Source organism: Phragmites australis, chromosome 2, assembly GCF_958298935.1.
Source record: "Phragmites australis chromosome 2, lpPhrAust1.1, whole genome shotgun sequence".
NCBI lineage: Eukaryota > Viridiplantae > Streptophyta > Magnoliopsida > Poales > Poaceae > Phragmites > Phragmites australis.
The window spans coordinates 24,474,022-24,493,569 of record NC_084922.1 but is presented as its reverse complement, the minus strand read 5'-3'; the positions used below and the strand labels follow the sequence as shown (position 1 = coordinate 24,493,569).

Here is a 19,548-nt window from a genome sequence, read left to right as displayed (position 1 = left end):
CAATAAATGGACACATCCATAACCCTCCTAATTTATAGAAACCAGGTAGCCGATACACCATCAGTCCATCACATGTACAAGTTACATTGCACTGTAGCTACAAACATATGGTGAGTGATGAACCATTGGCTTGACCCCTCATGACCCACGACAAGTCGCATGTACAAGTTACATTGCGCTGTACCTACAAGTCACATGAACAAACGATGAAGTGCCGGACGACAAATTCAGGATCGCCACGACTATGAAAAGTTAACAGTTGCATTACTGCACAACAATGTAAAAGCTTTATTTAATTCTAACTCTAACCACTACAGAAGTGCAGAGTGCAGAAGTACCACATCAAAATCTTTACCTCATTTGATTTGACACAGACCAAGATGTACTGATGTGGGAAACAGCAGGTCATTGTCATGAAACCGCTGCTGTATAGCCCAATAAATGTTACATACTTCTACAACATAATGCATGCTCGCTTTCTATCATCACGGAGCCCTACAAAGGTTAGTGACACAAAATTGTACATCTCCACCAAGTACCAAGTGAATGGTAATCAGAAGATATCGGTTATCCATGGGAACATTTCTTCCCATAATCACCACTGCAGGTCTCGAACAGGAAGCTGGTCAAAATCTTCAAAAGTCAGGCAAAAAGCAAGAGGAGCAATCATCCAGGTGGAGAAGTGGAGAAAATTGTTAACTATTTCTCTTTCTTCACATCCAATGATCTAAGCTCTTCTGACAATTCCTGATATTTCTTTCTTGCCTCTTCAATCTGAGACCGGAGCTTTTGTTCCTACACACATGAGAATGATATTTTATTTTTTTCTATCAATCAATCCTCTAAAATATCAAGCTCCAGAGAAACAACATTGAGGAGAAATGAGTTCTCCAAAATGTCGAGCTCTAGAGAGAAAAGCATTGAGGAGAAATTAATTAGGGACACTAATCGGGGTCTAAAATACAACCACTGAGATCCAAAACTGCAAACTATGGCGCTAGCCGAGTCAAATTCCAACAGAACTAATCAGGCAGCATTTGAATCTTTCACAGACAAGTGAAACATTTTTGTTTAACTTTGCTATTTTTAGGCTTTTAGAATGGGTTAAGTGGATAAGAGGTTTGATTAGCATATTCCTCAGCACTACAGAAAACACTGGCATTTGCCAGTAAGTTGCTACAGACAGTAAGAAAGACAAATTTTAACATAACAGCATGGAAAAGGTGATTTCGACGCTGATATGACGATGTGAAAACATCACCCCTCCACAACCTCAAATGCAGGGAGAGGAAATTTGGCTCCCCGCACAAAGCAAAATATCTCCTATGTCTTAGCACAACTGCAACTGCCTAACATCAAGCAAGGCTAAAAATCCGTTTTCTTAAGTTGTTAAGAGATGCAAACAAGTCCACAATTAGCTAAACTTTTGTAGTTTGCGAAGTGACGGCCACTATGTAATTTCAACTGATCGGGGTACATATCCAGACAAGCCTGTGCAGTAAAGGTACTGTAAACTATCTCCTGCATTCGCCTCAAAAACATTATCTTTTGTGAAGGTGAAACAACAGCTAGATGCATAATTTTACTTGCAGAAGAGAATACCTTCAGGACAAGCTGTTTCTCTGATTCCTCATATTGTAAGCATCTGGGGGGAAGGGGGGGGGGGATGAAGTTGTTAACACCAAAATCGTCATCCAAAATTTGCATTTAATAATAGCAAGTATTTGAAATTCAATTACGCAAACAGGACAAAACTGGACAACTGGACACTACAAGGACAAAGCTGGCAAACTGGAAATGATGCAGTCAAGGAAAAATTAAAGTGTTATTATCAGCAGCTAACCAGATGACTATGCCTAAAGCCCTAAATTCTACCAAGATAAGATAATTGTTACTTTGAGAAGCATTATCTCTTTGTTCTTACGTGGGATTTCCATCTGTTCAAGAACTACCCTGACATTGCTAATAGAAGCCTGGCATGACAGGACCTCGGACATAAATGAGCAATTGATAATTCTTGTATCAGCAAAAGCATTCATATTGCTCATAAACTATATCAGCAGTAAGATGAATTGCAAGTGGGAAAGGGATTGCTCTTAATTGTTTGAGCTCAGTAGTTAGTTCCTCAGAAAACAGTATTATAACAGACAGCGAAAATATGTATGAAAATGTTCAAGCTGTGGTATTACTTACTCATTACGCAACTTGTCATTCTCCAGGGTCAAAGTCCTGTATTCATTAAACCGTTTTCGTTGGGAAACATCCTGATTCTGTCAAACAAGAACAGGAAATTAGTCATATAAGAATCCTTTCAGTCCATAGAGGTATTTATATCACACATGCTATGCTCTATCATAAAAAAATGCTTCTGTAATGTTGGGAAAGGCTGGTAGACACAGGTGTATAGCCTGAGGGGCCCCAAAGCAGAAAAATGATTTGGTTTTCCCCTTTTTCGTGGTGGGGGTGGGGGTGGGGTTGGCCGGGTAGAAATAGATGCACAGTTAACCCTTGCTTACTTGTTGATAGAATAAAATTTAGACTGCATAATTATCAGCTATTATTCTTCCTTTGCCTCTGTCTAGTGAATACTTACAACTCTGTCCGTATGATCTAACCCATCTCGATCAGCACTGTCTGTCATAGCATCAGAGGAATCAAACTTTCTCTTCAATCCCGTCTCTGTTAAGAGTCAAGACGTTAAGAAACATAGTGACATTTTACAAAATGAACCTAAAGAGATGGTTTACTCACTGCTCTTTGGAAGGGACTCAAAATTATTGATCCTTTCCCTTGCTGCAGAAGCTGATAATCTAGGTATAGCACAGCTGCTTGTTGGAACATCAGCTGCAAACAACCGAGGCGGAGCACTTATTGGGGAACTGCCAGCATTCATATGACTGGCACGATTAAGTGCACGGGTTGCTTTAGATAATTTTTTGTTGTCATAACCAACACGATGGCAATGAAGGTCCCTGCAAAAATAATTAATTCAAACATGAAACTGTCAATTGGAATTAAGACATGACCCAAAATAAGAGCATAACAATGACGCAACAAAAACCAACAGAGCAATAACCATTAAGAAGTCGCATAGTGACTATATTTTTTTATCACACATATTTTACTGAAATGAAAGAAGAGAGGCCAACAGCTGGTAGGTTATTATATCTCAAATTAAGTAATGTTCGGCTTTTACAATTTACAGAACCTACTTACAACTCAGATCAAAACAGATAATGAATCTAATGTCTCAACAGGTACATGGATTTAGGCATATAACACCAATCTCTTAGTATCTTCTTTGGCAACATCTATGCTGACTATTCTGAGACATGCTTTTAGATTTGTAACCAGAAATATAATTCAAATTTCTGGCACGTACTGTGGCAAAACAAAAACATTAAGTTATTGTCAATAGTGGATCAAGATTTTTTTTTTTTTTGAAGAATCTATTAGGAACCATATAAAATTTCAGAAATCCCTCTTATGAATCTGCATGCTACAATCTGAGCATGACTTGTGATTGAAGATTTCTGACAGAGTATTATAAACTACTAGATCAGATTATTAACATAAAAAATGAGAAAGAGGGCTCATTAAGATGGACGCTTCGGCTCCTCCCCCGCTGATGTTCTGCCTTCCTCCCCTCCAACCTTCCCCTCGCCGGTGCTCAACCTAACCTTATCCACCAGCCCACACCTCCTCGTCCTCTCCAACCCGTGCGCAGACCTTCTCTCTCTCACCGTCCGCAACGCCGTTCACTCCGGCTGGTCGTTCCAAGACTGAGCGGTAGCTGGATGCCTCCCCACCTTCTCCTCGGATCACGGCGGTCGGCGAGGCTCAACTACCTCACGCAAAGGAGTCCTTCCAGTATGTGGTGATTAGGCAGCGTGCCTCCACCTAGGAGGCGACTTCGGATGGACTGCGGCCCGATCGTCGCGAGTAGGCTCCCTGTGGTCGTGCATCCTCATCTAGGCCTCGCCCTCTCATCCGTTCGGAAATTCACAAGGTTTACTGAGCTGACATCGGGTCTGACGAAGAGGGTTGGCAGCAGGTGATTAAGAAGGGTGCCTTGCGACGGTAGCTGCATCGCCGGCACCGGCTAGGAAGGCGTGTTCCTAATGACATGAGGGAGAAGTGCTTCAACTATTTCACTGCTAGTCAATGCGCGGCGGCCTGTGAGCTTTGTCCCTGTTGTTTCTACTATCGTAAGCTGGGTCATCGGGCGACGGCGTGCTTGCAACGACATACCTCAATGACGGCGGTTCCTTCCGGTGCACTTCAGGGGTGGCATCATTCTGTTTGGCGCAGGATTGGTCCTGTGCTACCATTGGATCCTAGCTCGACGAATGATAACGACACTCGTCGTAACCCGGAGTTGGTGATCACAGCGGTCTCAGATAACCAATATGACATTCGTAGCGGGCAAATTGACAATTGGGCCTTGTCTCCTATCTTGGACCAGACGGATGCTATCGACAAAATTCGTGGCCTAGGGGCTGAGAGAGGGGTAGCGTCCAACAGTCAGACCCAACAAGCCGATCATGGTGGTCGAGGCGGCCGGAAGCGACGTCGTCCACATCGACGCAACCGTCCGGCTTCTGGTGCACCTTCATTTGCTAATCTTTCGGTCTCTACCTCGGTGCCAGTCTTTGGTCCCCAGTTCGTGGAATCAAACTCGTTCTGTGTGATTGACAGAGTAGCTAGCATCCAACGGGAAGAGAATGGCATGCGCAGGGTGGTCTTTGTGTTCATCATTGGCTCTAGACCAAAAGTTGCCCCACAAGACATGGTAGATACGATTGCGGTGAGGTTCAACCTCGACGTTGACTCCCTACACATCCATGGCACGACCACTGAAGCTCTACTGTTGTTCCTTCCTGATGAGCAAACTACTAAACTAGTGTGCAACTTTTGGTCGGTGCGATCCTCACATCTCAGCCTTCACATCAAACCATGGTCTAGGTTGGCTTATGCTGCCGGCAGGGTGTTGTCTTCTAGAGTTCAGCTTGCTCTCCGGGGAGTCCCAGCTCATGCTTGGTTCCTCTCGACAGCAGAGCAGCTGCTCAACCCATATTGTTGGATCGAGCACCTCGACCCTGCCACAGCTAGCCGTTCTGACCTTTCCATGTTCAACCTCACTGCCTGGCAGCTGATCCAAGTCTTATCCCTCGGTGGATGAACATTTTGATTACTGAACCGGGAGAATTAGAAACGGAAGTTGCACCATTTGGGAAGAGGACTCTAGCTTACCCTATTGAGATTGTGCAATCGGAAGTCATTGATTTTTCCACACCTTCAGAGCCATCGTCCTCTCTTGCCTCAGACAGAGAAGGTTGCCATCGTCCCAGACGACGCCTTTTCCCTCATGTTGGCCATGGTAATCCTGCTGAAGATCAGAATGTTGGTTCAGGTGCAAATGTTCAGAATGACAACCATAACAGCACAGGTGGCAAGCATCAACAGGCGCAAGGGTCAACGACTCCTGTTGGGGATGGGGCCCCCTACTTGGTGAACAGTGCGTTTGATAGCATCTGTGTGGCTGACTGATTGAACCTGATAACTCAAGTGGTAGAGGATCTCGACCGGGTTGACGCCGCTTCTAACATCTTGGCTGCGGAGAATTCTGGGACAGTGCCACGAGACAATGAGCAGAGGTTATTGGAGGTCATCTTGGACTCGGTTGTAGCCCGACTGGATCACGACACACCAACCTGCGAGCTCGTCCCTGATGTCCAAGCTTTAGGTTCAGCCCATGGGGCCCCTGAGCGCGACAATCGGCCCTTGACAAAACAGGTGTCCACCACCCTTCCGGCATTCGGCCATGACTTGGCACTTCAGGCCCTCCATTTGAGCACGACTAATGAGGGTGCAAAGTCAGTTTCTAATGTACCGTCGACCACAGACTCTTTGCTCCTTGCCCCTCGATGTGATGCGTCTTACATCCCGAGTGATGGCTTTGAGCGGGAATCTGCACAGCAGGAGCAGAGCCATACTGCGCCTTCTATGGTGCGCCATTTTGCTCCCAAGACATGTTCTGTTGTGTACACAAGAAAACTCAATGCTTCCAAGCAATCTCATAGCAACGGCCAAGTTGCAGCTCCCAGCTAGAACGAGCCATCTACTCTGCCATCGTTCATAGCCAAACTCTCAAAGCCGGTGGATGCTCTACTCCCTATGTCGGTCATACGCAAGAGAAGACATATTATGTGCCTAGGCACAATGAGAGGATTACATGCCTAGGCGCAGTGAGAGGCTTGCACAACGTTATTCCACTCCAGCGGCCAATCAGCATGCTGCTAGGCATATTATGCGCCAACTAGGATTTATTGATACAGAGGAACACATTAGTCAAGAGGCTCAGGTCAGATATGCAAGCCTGTTTCGTAATACCCTGAGCAGAACACACATATCACCTTTGGCTGTAATTTTTGAATGAACAGCACCAGACAATCTGCAAACCAGATCGGCGGACCTCATCACCGCCTCCTAGAGCATAGCTGTTGAGCTCTTTTCTTTTTTAGGTCGGTTTTTCTCCTGGGATTATAATGACAGCCTCAAGCATTCTTATTTGGAACGCTCGTGGGTTAAACTCCAAAGCAAGGAAGGATGATGTTCGTTCTATAGTTAATTCTCATTGGCCGGATACCATCTGTATTCAAGAAACGAAATTGTCTTATATTTCAATTCAAATCGTTCTCTCTTCGCTGGGCATGCCCTATGATAAATTTGTCTTCCGTCTGACTGATGAGACGAGGGGCGGCATTCTAGTGGCTTGGAAGGGAGTTTGTTTTCAAGAAGAGGCTCATTGGATTCATCGTCATTCTGTCTCGGTTAAACTCAAGTCGGCTGACGGATCGGCATGGTGGTTCAATGGTGTACAGCCCCTAACTTGATGCCGAGGAAATTATTTTTATGCAGGAACTCAGAGAGACCAGGGAGGTTTGTGCTGGTCCGTAGTTAGTGGTTGGGGATTTCAACTTTATCTATCAATCCGAGGACAAAAATAATACTAATACCAACAGAGCTATGATAGGACGGTTCCAACAGCTTGTTGATGACTTGGAGTCGAAGGAAATCCCTCTCTTGGGACGTCGTTACACATGGTCCAATGAGTGGGAAACCCCTACGTTGGTCAAGCTTGACCGTGTTCTATGCACGGCTGATTGGGAACTGATATTCCCTGGTTGTTTGTTGAACAGCCTTGCTACAGAGATATCTGATCATTGTCCACTTCTTCTCGCGTTGTGTGATGGCACAAGAGGCAAGAGGAGGTTCCATTTTGAAAGTTTTTGGACGAAGATTGCTGGATATCATGATGTTGTTGCCACCTCTTGGAACCAGTCGCTTCACACCGCTTGTCCTCTGGAGTGTATTTCAGTCAAGCTCAAGAGGCTCTCTCAAGCTCTCCAGTCTTGGGGCCACAAACAAGTGGGTAATGTTGAACTCCAATTGCAAGTGGCCAGGGAGATTCTACACCAGCTTGAAATGGCTCAGGACGTGAGAGCTCTCTCTCCAGAAGAAAATTGGCTTAGATGTGAGCTGAAGTGGCATTGTCTTGGGTTGGCCTCTCTAGAGAGGACCATTGTTCGCTTATGCTCCCAGGTTGATTGGCTAAAGGAGGGAGATGCTAACACTTCTTTCTTCCATCTTCAAGCCAGCTTCCGAAAAAGAAAAAACTTTATTGCGAGGCTCCAAGATAGGGATCAAATAGTGACGAGGCACTCTGAAAAAGAAAAAGGTGGTATTTGAGTTCTATAACAATCTCCTTGGCACAGCCGAGCAGAGTTCATCTACTTTAAATCTTCCTTTCTTTCGCCGAGACTCGGTTGATCTTTCACCATTAGATGATTCATTCACGGAAGAGGAAGTGTGGGACACGATGAAGCAGCTGCCCATAGATAAAGCCCCCGGTCCAGACGAGTTTATGAGCAGATTCTATCGCACTTGCTTATTATTAAATGTGATTTGTTGGCTGGCTTACATGCTTTGCAGCAAGGAGATGGTCACAAATTTGGGCTTTTAAACTAAGCCTACATAACCTTATTGCCCAAAAAGGTAGATGCGATACATGCCAAGGATTTCTGAATAATAAGTCTTATTCATAGTTTCGCTAAACTGGTGGCAAAAATATTGGCCAATCGTTTAGCCCCACAGTTGTATTCCTTGGTCTCACCCAACCAAAGTGCTTTCGTCCGTGGCCGATGCATCCATGATAATTACATGCTTGTGCAACAAACGGTGAAGTATCTTCACAGCCAGGAACAACCGCAATTACTTTTGAAATTAGATATCACCAAAGCTTTTGATTCGATTTCTTGGTCCTTCCTATTAGAGATTCTTAATCATCTAGGATTCGGACGGGTTTGGTGCAACATCATTTGTCGGTTCTCCACAGTTACCACTCAGATCCTTCTAAATGGGTAGCCGAGTGAGGTGGTCAAGCATCGACGGGGTTTGCGCCAAGGTGATCCACTTTTGCCGATGCTTTTTATTCTTGTGATCGACGTGCTGAATTTTCTCATAGTCAAGGCAGGTGAGGCGGGTCTTCTATCACCCTTGGTTGCAAGGGCACCGACTCATAGGATGTCTCTTTATGCGGATGATGTGGTGCTCTTCCTTCGACGGTGGCCCAAGAATTGCAGCTAATCAAAGACATTCTCGTGGTCTTCGGACAAGCATCGGGGCTGAAAACGTATCTCCAAAAATGTTCAGCAGTTCCCATTCGATGTGACAATCATGATATTGAGATCATGGATGAGCCCTACCCTATTAACAGCATTCCTTGCACTTATTTGGGCCTCCCGGTTTCCGTCAAAAAGCTCCGGAACGCATATTTGTTGCCGCTCATTGAGAAAGTGGCGGATAAGCTTTCGGGTTGGAAAGTTGCTCTAATAACACGGGCTGGTCGAACAATTCTAGTCCGTGTGGTGCTCACGGCCATCCCCATCCATCTTCTCTTGGCCATGGACTTACCTAAATGGCGGTTCATGCTATTGATACGATACGCAAGGGTTTTCTTTGGAAAGGCAGAAAAGATATCAATGGAGGACATTGTCTAGTGGCGTGGGAAAAAGTTTGCAGGCCGCAAAACCTTGGAGGATTAGGTATTCATAGCTTGGAGAAACTCAGTTGGGCTCTAAAGATGAGGTGGTTGTGGTTGAAGAAGACTCAACCTGACCGACCTTGGGCTTGTTTTCATATCTCAGCGCACACAAATATCTCTTCCATGTTCGCTATTTCCATCACCACTCAATTGGGCAGTGGCCACAACACCAACTTTTGATCAGATATCTCTTGTGGATTTAGCTCCCGATCTGGTTGCAGCTGTTCCAAAGAGGCTTACGCAACAAACAGTGGCCCAAGCCCTTGAAGATCACCTTTGGGTTAGTGACATCCAAGATCCTCTCACAATGGCAGTTTTGACTGAATACTTGCAAGTGTGGGAAGTCTTGGAGGAGTTTGACCTGCACTTAGAGGTACCTAATGTTCATACTTGGAAGCATTCTTTTTCGGGCCTTTTCTCCACAAGATCGGCATATAAAACATATTTCATGGGAGCTATTGGATTTGAAACCATGGAAGAGACTATGGAAGTCTTGGGCTCCTTTGAAATGCAAATTCTTTTTATGGCTGGCCATTCACAACCGTTGCTAGACAGCTGATCGTTTAGAGCATCGAGCGCTTGATCATCCCAAACATTGTCCTCTTTGTGATCAAGAAGATGAGAACGTCCAACATATCCTTACCAATTGTGTATTTGCAAGAAGTGTTTTGCATCAGCTACTTCAGCACCTTGGCCTTCAAATGCTTACTCCTAATCATATTGATTCCAACTTCTCTGATTCGTGGAGGCGCACCCATAAGAGAGTAGAAAAGCATCACCGCAAGGGTTTCAACACATTGGTTATTTTAGCTACATGGTGTTTGTGGAAACAGATTCCAACTTCTCTGATTCGTGGAGGCGCACCCATAAGAGAGTAGAAAAGCATCACCGCAAGGGTTTCAACACATTGGTTATTTTAGCTACGTGGTGTTTGTGGAAACAGCGCAACGATTGTGTCTTCAACGGTGATGCTCCGGATGCACACAGGGTTCTGAATGCCATCAAGGATCAGGGTCATCTCTGGTGTATGGCAGGGGCTAGAGATCTTAGGGGAATTTGGTCGGGCTAAGGATGTTATTGTTTTCTGGTCATGTGTTTACGTCATTTTGTTGCTGCATGTAGTGTTGTACAAGTTTCAGGGTGTGGTGTGAGTTGTGTTTTCGGCTCCCCTAGTTGGGGGCTTTTCCGATGTATTTGGATTCTATCTCCTTTTCTTTTAATACAAAGATACACAGCTCTCCTGCGTGTTCGATAAAAAAATGAGAAAGAAAATGTATTCTAAAAACAATTATTTTACTATGTACAGTACTAGTAAAAGCTGGTAGTGTGCAAAGAGTCCCACTTGGATCAATAGATGGTCCCACTTGTAGAATATGATATTTTGCCTGATAAATAGTGATAACTTGGGCATCTATATAGCTTGGAATAGAAGGAGCAAGCATTAGCAGAGCTGGGCCTCAGGCCATTCATGTAGCCTAGCACACCCAACCCAGCAGGCCCATGGAACAGCTTGAGCCGCTGGGCCAGCCAAGTTCCGCCCCTGGGAGCAAGGAACCAAGAGCATCCAGGGGGCTTGAACAGGTTTGTGCTAATGGTTAAAACTAGGGAAGACTGTCCAAGTTGGTGCAAACTGCACATAAGCGCTGACAAAAACTATATACTAAATATAAGTTGCTCCAACAGACTGGAAATCGAAAATTACGCGTAAGGCTTCATAGTTTATTTCATGGTATTGTCGGGATTCTAAATATTTACATAAGTCTCCATAATGCTCCTTTACTTAAGGTAGCATCAAGCCTAGGGCATAATCTCACATTATCAAATATTTTTGTTCTTTTTAGCAAGCGCAAAGATATTATAAAGCTTAATCCTACTGTACCAGTCTGGTTAGCTATGCTGTTCAAGTGCAAGGTCAGCCCCTTGGCCCCAACCTTGCTTTAGAAATCTTACAGGCAAACAATGCTGAAAACTGAAAACTCAGTTCTCAAGTATCATTCTGCTTTAAAATAGGGAAAAGTCCAATTAAACATTGGACCAGATCAAGGCTGACCCTCTGTGAGAAGAGAAGAGCTTTATTTCCACATATGCGATTATGCTTTTTGCAAAGCCAAGAAACTGCCTCACAGTTGTGAAGGTTGAGGATTCCCTTGATAGAAAATAGCCAAACAATGTTCAGATTACATCCCATAAAATAGAAGGCCTCTTTGTATGGAAGACTAGGAAAGTTGGAGGTTCTTAACCACAAATGTGCAATATAAATTGTGTGCACATGCACATGTGTATGCTTGAATGTGTGTGTGCGTGTCCAGTTGTTCACGCATGTTTTTGTGTGCGTGTGTGCATGCTCACACATGTGTGCACGCACTTAGCCTTCTGTTATGTGCATAATGAATACGCGGGCATTTGTATGGGTTTATAGGAGATTGAGAACATGACAAAGTTGACACCATCGTATCTTTAGAAAGCAAATAAACTAAAAGCTTTACCAGTATTCATAAGTCATTTCTTTCAAGCGAATCTCAAGCCTTTGATACATGACTGACTTCTCGAAATCCTGCTTGTCATGGGTAGGTTTGATGAAGTTCGCCTCCAGAATGCCTGAAAAAACCGACAAAAGAAAATATACATATGATTTTTTATTCAATATCTTGCATTGATTACCCTGCTTTGGATAACTCAGTGGAATCTCTCTTACCAACAACTCCTCGCCCTTTCCCATATGAGTTGTTTGCAACTTTCCAGAAGGGCTGCAAAAAATTTGGAAGTTTGACTTATCCACTAAGCGGAAGCAACACAAAATTTATCTAGTATATGTCATTCTGGAAAATAATATATCAGACATTGTCTGACCTAAGTTATCCAGTCGATGACATCCTATGGAAAATTCATATAAATTTTGATAGCATAGCTAACCTGGTGGAAAACACGAAGTACAAGAGAATGCAACGAAAAAAGAAAATATTCTAGGTGTGCTACTCTCTGCTATATAACAAGTTAATTCTCAAAAGAATTATTTAACTCTTATGGCCTGGGTTGGTTTGGTTGGCTGGGGCTGTTGCTTGACGGGAGGACGAGGCCTCTGCCTCGTCTCCCCGGAGCTCTGGTAGATGGGAGAACAGAGAGAGATAGAGGAGAGGCTAACTTCTTGCTTGCTTGATTCATTGGCACCGCTGCTCCTTATATAGAGCTAGTCAGATGCAACAAACCGAACCTAACAAACCAACTAAACAATATCTTAGCTAACAAATTCCAAGCTTATCTAAAATCTAACTTATTCGGCCTGAACCAAACTGCCCTTCTTGCGGCGTCTGGCATACATACGTCCCCATATAACATTAACCTGATCAAGTGCTCATGCTACTCTCTTCCAAATTAAAAGAACGCTTTAACAAACACACATAAGCTTCCAAACTAAAATAAAAAATTGAAAGCATACGAATGCTTCTGCTTCAAACCTCAAACGAATATACCACAATTCACGACAAACATATTAAGAGAGCAACAGGAAAGAAGCAAATGAAACATCATGCACCATGTGTCATACAAAGAAGAAAGCTCTCACCATTATTAAACGGTTTTTGTGATATACGTTAAACCCTTGTACATCAATGTCTGGTGCACCTTTGACAAACCCAATGGTCGTGATTACAGATGGCTGAAAAAACATGAGGCCAATCAGAGAAAGATTTACGATAAAATCATTTTTCTGATATAAATAAAACATAAGCTGAACGTAGACATGACCAAAGGAACAAGAGCATATTTACTGGAGCTAAATCACTGAACTGCTCATGGGTTGCCTGATCCATCAGTTAGGACATATTCTTTTGTTCACACTTTCTAGGATATAGCCATACCCAGAAGGTAAGGTGTCAGGTATAAATAGATTAAAAACTTATTTACCTAGCAACTAAAAATGAGTTAGAGAAAAGTAGAAAACACAAACATCATGACCTAAACTAGATATGTATGACAAGCACAATACAACAACACAAAGGGGACAGTCACAACAGCAGAAACGTATGGCATTTCTTGAATATAATATAATTCCATGAAAGCTAGCCACAAGACATGGTTTCCTATGGAGATTCAAACATACATGTCATGCACGCAAATCCTCAAAAGCTACAAAATCCAAAATGAAGCCTGCCTCGACTATACATCAAAAAATGTTGTACTTCATGGATATGGTTGTGATGGTCAAACCAACAAAGAACTAGATAAGCCACATTTCTATCAAGATCAAACATTGTTTCATGCACACTTTCCCCTTTATTTTTTTAGAACACAAAATTTCATGTGGAAGTCACACTTCTACAAGTGACCACCAATAGGACTTATAACAAGGAAATCCACAACATATCAGTAGTAAGCCACCAGCTATAAAATAGTTCATGATTTTCACAATACCAACCGAGCCTATAAGGGTGTGTTTGGTTGGAGGGCAAAGTTGGATGGGATGGGGCCATCCTTTTTTTGGAATGGGATGATCCAATTTTCTGTTTGGTTGGATGGATGGGATGATTCAGTTTTCTGTTTGGTTGATAGGATTAGAGTGGATAGGGTGAGCCAGTTTTCTGTTTGATTGGATAGATTGGATGAGCTGAATTGGTTATGATGATCTTTTGGTGAACTTACCCCTTAATTGTGCAACATTTGAATAAATTTGTGTATGTTTGAATTTATTTGAATTCAAATTGAATTAAAAAGAGAGTATCACATGAAATGATAAAAACACATATAAATAGAGCATTACAAAGGAACTCACTTTTTCACCAAATAACCTAGGGTTGAAAACATTTTTATAAATTAGTACATCACATGAGAAGAATATTAGTGAATTTTTCCTGATTTTGGGGAATTTATTTGAGGCATTAAAAATTGCTAGAAGATACAAAAGTGGACTTCTTTGGCTAATTTTAATTAAATATTGGCTTAGGTTTTTTGGATCAAACCAATTAAAATGGGTTGCTAGTGAGTTCTAGTTTGCTTATAAAAATATTTAGAATTTTTGGACCACTCTTGTACTCCTAGATAAAATTGAGAGTTAAATGAAAAAACATAAACGTGCAGTAGACACAAGCACGAACGCATGCTAACCTGGATCACTAGGTCTGGCCGTTTTGCCAGGATCGCACCATCCAGCATCACTAGGGAATATTCCTATCTCTCATCCACCTCTATCCACACATCCATCCAACCAAACACATCAAAAAGTGGAATGGCCATCTCCCATCCACCCCCATCCACTCAACCAAACACACCCTAACACAGGTGTAAATCAGAAAATTTACATCTCATTCTAAGCAATTAATTGGGCAGACATTTCTAGTTCATCAGATGAGACAAGGTTTGAAAACAGCATGGATCCGTAAAAGGGTTTATTCCATCAATCAAAATGATAAAAATGCACAACACGTTTCGGAAATGTGAGTCACACGTACCTCTGTAAGTCCAGCAATCTGTGGTTTATACAACACGCACTCACGGTACATCAAATCATTAACTATATTATGTGGTTCCACATCACATTCACGCAGGATAATTCTGAAATTATCAGATACTCGAAGATACAAGATAGATGCATATGCCTGTTTGAATCCAAAATAGAATGATAATGTGAGTTCAACAATGAAATAAAACAGTAGCAATGTAGTAAATGGGGATCAATACTTAACTCTAAGAGAATAACGAAGTCGAGTTGAAACGTAGTTCTGTGTTGTGACCTTCTCCAAATTATGTGTTACCTTCTTCTTGTGTGCCCCAGTTATGAGGATATCCTAAGAGAGTAGGTATACATCAAAATGTTCAATGACAAATGTACAGGCAATGGTAGATCTGGTCATATGATAACCCCCGAAAAAATGCATGGGAAGACCAATAAAATATGTAGCATGTAGGATTAACAGGCACTTATACTAGGTTGCATGTAGTGAGAATTACATATATCACTGTACCAGACACACAAACTTTCACAATACTTCTAAACATGCATCAAATCCGTGCCGGTTCCGCAGAGTCGCCATTTCATGTCTCTAATGGTAATTTCCCCATGTTGGCGGCACACTTCGCTTGTATTCCTATTGTGCTACTTTGCTTGTGTTCCTGTTGCGCTACTCAATAGCTGTCTTACCTTATGAAACTAAGCAATCAACTATTTTATTTCGTCCAATTTGTCTGCGGATCGAAAGCATGTGTTAAAGATGTGCTATAAAGGTTTTAATTGATAAACATTTAAGTTTTTTATTTTAAATTTATATAGATGTCCCATGTAGGCATGGCCAATACCATGAAGAGCGTCCCATGCCTCACATAATTGCTAAATCATGCCTCACATCAAAGTTGTCACTATTGTTATGTCAGTTATAAAAGCCAAGGTATTGCATTAAGTTTGTAACTACCACAAACTTCTAAATATTTAAAGGAGTTGAATCAAAATTTGGAAGACACAACGCATGTGAACAGCTATGAAGCTGGCATCTGTAAACATCAACATCATCTCCCAGCAACCAATGTAGCTTTATCAAAGGCCAATATTACAAACCTTCTTATCGGAGTTGAAATCAAGCTCCATATCCCCATCATCGTTGAACCAGAGGTTGAATACAATTATCTTTGTTCCATGCTCTCCCATATCATCAAACTGTATCAGAGTAAAAATAAAATTGAAAAAAAAATCTTAACTATGATGATAATTTGACCCTAAACAGTGGATATTCCCAAAAAAATATAGGTAACACATACAGTACAAGGGAATTATCCCATAAGAATTGATATGAACTTGGAAGACTGCTTGGCTAAATTCAAAAAGAAAGAACCTATACGTATATCCATTAACACACAATGCCGTAATTTTCTAGCAAACTTCAATTCATACCAAGTTTCAGTTAGACATTCTATGTGTCAAGCATTGTGTGACTGGTCTCAACAGATTCATAGAATGCTAGAGAAAATTCAAGTGAGAATCGTTAAGAATTAGAAAAAAAAACGCTTGGGCACTGCAACATTTCTAGACCATCTCCTTCCTCAGTGCTGTTGGTTAATTTATCAAACCTCCCAATTTTCCATATATTTTTTCTCCAGCTCATTTTGTACATGATTACCAATATCATTCAACAGTTTTCCATAATATCTCAAAGATAGTGGCGTATTTATTGCATACTTGTTTAAGCAACTCAGCTTCACTGGCAAACGGGGACCATTTCAGGAGGATTGACAAATTAGATGAGAAGAGCCTCTGATCATGCCGCAACATCTGAGTAAATGAAGCAGTTACTGGATCGTACTGATAGTCCACCTGCAAGACAGCAAGACAAAAAGAAGGTCGCAAGGGGGTACTAAAAATATAGCTCAAAGGCGGAACTTGCAATCAGTCAAAAAAGAAAGCATCAGACTCACCGTTGGCACCAATACATCATCGCAACCTGTTTCCATCAAAAATGTATAAGAAAGAAGGCCGATACTTCTTGTCCGTGACCTACAAAAACAGAAACATGTTACTTCAGTAGATACATGAACTAGGTGGAAAGACATTTTATTAGAGCTAGAAGGGAATCAAGAGGTGTCATCCAATTTTAAATAATATAACAGGATAACAGCCGAAGTAGTGGATCGGTGGAGCTTAGCATGAGCATCTGTCTGAAGTCTGAACAAGCAGTAAATAATGTATAAAACACATAGTTGTCCTATCAGATTCTACTGATACTTGTTTCCAGATAACATAAAAACAGGAAAACAATACATGCCACCATTTTCTTCTACAACTCATAGTTTTAACAGAAACATTTCTACTAAAAAAAAAGAGAGAAACATTGCAACAGGCCGCATGGCCACTTTGAATGCTATTGACCAACAAAGTTACTTCACTTCTATTCCTTAGGATTTATAGTCTGTGTTCTTGAGAAAAGAAAAATTCTAGTCAAGTTTCCCAAGAGTCCCTTATGTTACCAAAGATCAAGGTAGCATCACGGAGTGCTTGTTCTAATGTAATGTCAAAAAAGAAAATTTCCAGGATGAATTCAAAGAAAAGTACTGGTTATTTTGGTTTTGTGTAAAAACAATCACATCCGCTCCTAGCCGCATTGTGCTTGTCTTGAAACCATTTCCATCTGATACAAGAAGCAACAGTAAATTCAATGGTAGGGGGATTCAAGACATTTATTTCACAAGGAAATAGAGCAAAGGACACCAAGACCATACATTGCCCAATGAAAGCATCAGACTGCTTATCCGAAAATCCAAAGCTCATGCAACGTCTCAGCGCCTCTGGATCCATTCCCCCTCCATTATCTTGTCCATGTGAAACACCACGAGGTCATAATCCAGATAAGATTTTCTGTGAACTGAACAGATTAACATGTATTCGCATTATAAATATGGCAACCTTGAACCAACAATGATGGGTTCCCATCCCGTGGGTTTGTAAATTTATTAACACGTACAAATGTTGCCCCATTGTTCATCTGAGAGAAGACGCAACAAAAATAACCATACTTAGCATTCATGTTGTATCTTAGATTCTTTTTGTATACAAGGTCCTTGATTATTACCTCATCGATGGCATTATCAAGAAGCTCAGCAACAGCTGCAGAAAGAAGGGGGGCAAGGCAACATTGAACATGAATCAGTGTGGACAGATAGTGCCATATAATGAAAAGCAACACAAGTAAAATATAAAAGCAAGCAAGAGGGTTTGGATCACGATGCTATATATGGCTGATTTGTCCAAAGTCTAAATAGAATGACACAACTAAATTGCAGAAAACTAGATAATCTGTTAGATTTTGGAAATGCTAAATGTTTTTTCCATAGGTGCATAATGGTTTAAGTCTCTACTTATGAATGTTATGTAAGCAGTGGATCAGTTGCTACAGGCTTGTGATACCAGTTCCTGACCTCAAAAGGTATATTTCAAGTCCACGATTGTAAGAACAAATGGGCTTGCTACCTTTTATATGGCAAGGACAGATTCCCATTTTAGTCATCAGAATTATCAAGCACATCTTGTATCCTTTTTGTGTTACTGAAGTGAGTACTTCATTTAGAAGTGAGTGTTTAATTTTCTTAACCGAACATACAATGTTACAAAGTTCCGGGCAAGAAACAAATGCTGTCGACACAAGGAGAATTGACCCGAGACAATTAAGTATATAGGACCACAAATTCTTACTAAAAGAAATACAGTTAGTAGACACTGGGGTATAATTATGTCGATTTACTAATTTGTGCCCATGAAAGCCAATCGGCTTCCTAAATTGCATCTGCTTCCAACTGTAAGTCTAGCCAATCCTACAAACCAAGACCATGAGAGTGTCAGTCTCATACCGCCGAAAGCCCACTTGTGGGAAGTGGCATTTGAGTGCAGGAACTTGGGATTTATCCGCAGCCGGTTCCGCCCACCTGCACGCGCCACCAAATTGCAACTCTCTCAGCGTGCTCACCAACCTACCTCCACCAAAGTCAAAGGAAAACAAAGGAATATCAGAAATTGGGCTACCTGGGGCGTCGGCGTCGGGGTTGCGGCGCGCGACGACGTAGTCGCCGGACTTCCAGAACTGGCGGCCGAGGCGCGGCGGCGGGAGCGCCCTGGGCGGCGGGGAGGCGGTGGCCACGGGCACCGGCACGGGCGCGGGCTCCTCGGCCTTGACGGGCACGAGCGCGCCGTAGCCCGGGGGGTGGTGGAGCGGCGGGAGGAGCGGCGGGAGGAGCGGCAGCGGCTTCACATCGGCACCGGCGAGCAGGCGCGGCTTGACGTCGGGCGGGGAGGACGGGGCGCGGCGGGCGAGGGCGAGCGCGCCGGCGCCGGCGCCGGCTCTGGGGACGGGGACGGGCTCCTCGTCCTCGCTGGAGAGCTCGATCACCTCGGCCGCGGCGGCGCCGGAGCCCATCGATGTTAGGGCTTGACTCTTGATTGAGCTCGCTCTCTCTCTCTCTCTCTCTCTCTCGTCTCTCTCCGCTCTGCTCTCTGCGGGAGACTCGATCTCGGGTTCGTCTCTGAAGTGGTAGGCTGTAAAGTCTAAACCTGCGTCAGTTTCGGCTACCGGAGAATTCGAAATGGCGATGGTATTGTAGCTGCTTCTCACGGGCCCCGATCCCAGGCAAATAAAGGTCCGTAAATGATGACCGGGAGAGTTGGTGCCGCCACGAGATCTCGCCCGAAATTGCTCGGAACAAAATGAGCGCAACGTCTCCAAGTGTTCCTCCCTTTGATCTCAAAAAAAGAAAAAAAGTGTTCCTCCCTTTACGATAGTACTTATCGTGCATGGTTTCCGATGTGTATTTCCTAGTTTTTGTCGTGTGATTCTTAAAAGAAGTGGGTACGTGGCAGATGTGCATTAAAAAATAATGCAGACAAGTGTCAAGCACGCATATTTTGCAAATGTAATTTAAAGTGGTTGACACTTGGCGAGCATGTACATATAGGACTAACACTTAGAAAGAAC

The 19,548-nt window shown here is 42.7% G+C and overlaps 1 protein-coding gene across 3 annotated transcripts; it reads right to left on the bottom strand.

Annotated features, from left to right (window-relative positions):
- Positions 1-3: 3 nt before the first annotated feature.
- Positions 4-19,283, bottom strand: LOC133904371 (protein MICRORCHIDIA 6-like). Of its 3 annotated transcripts, XR_009907473.1 has the most exons (20): positions 18,603-19,282; positions 18,431-18,505; positions 17,656-17,690; positions 17,490-17,568; positions 17,306-17,395; positions 17,139-17,214; positions 16,505-16,583; positions 16,269-16,403; positions 15,651-15,749; positions 14,785-14,886; positions 14,551-14,697; positions 12,669-12,761; positions 11,802-11,853; positions 11,593-11,704; positions 2,752-2,972; positions 2,594-2,679; positions 2,194-2,270; positions 1,603-1,645; positions 356-795; positions 4-184 (listed from the first exon to the last, which is right to left on the bottom strand). XR_009907473.1 is itself a non-coding variant. In XM_062345844.1 (19 exons), exons 1-19 carry the CDS (start codon positions 18,991-18,993, stop codon positions 700-702), a joined length of 2,088 nt encoding a protein of 695 aa, XP_062201828.1. In that variant the 5' UTR covers positions 18,994-19,282; the 3' UTR covers positions 269-699. The 3 variants fall into 3 exon arrangements, 1 of the variants encoding a protein (XP_062201828.1); XR_009907478.1 differs by lacking the exon at positions 1,603-1,645 and having other exon boundaries at positions 18,603-19,283; XM_062345844.1 differs by lacking the exon at positions 4-184 and having other exon boundaries at positions 269-795.
- Positions 19,284-19,548: the final 265 nt, after the last annotated feature.

What these genes read in the sequence shown, in the direction of transcription:
- LOC133904371 (XM_062345844.1), bottom strand. Translation starts at nt 18,993, where the DNA reads ATGGGCTCCGGCGCCGCCGCGGCCGAGGTGATCGAGCTCTCCAGCGAG. An exon ending in GACTTCGTTATTCTCTTAGA is followed by an intron (nt 14,698 to 14,784) that starts GTTAAGTATTGA and finishes GGATTCAAACAG; the next exon opens with GCATATGCATCTATCTTGTA. An exon ending in GAAAGGGCGAGGAGTTGTTG is followed by an intron (nt 11,705 to 11,801) that starts GTAAGAGAGATT and finishes CGGTTTTTTCAG; the next exon opens with GCATTCTGGAGGCGAACTTC.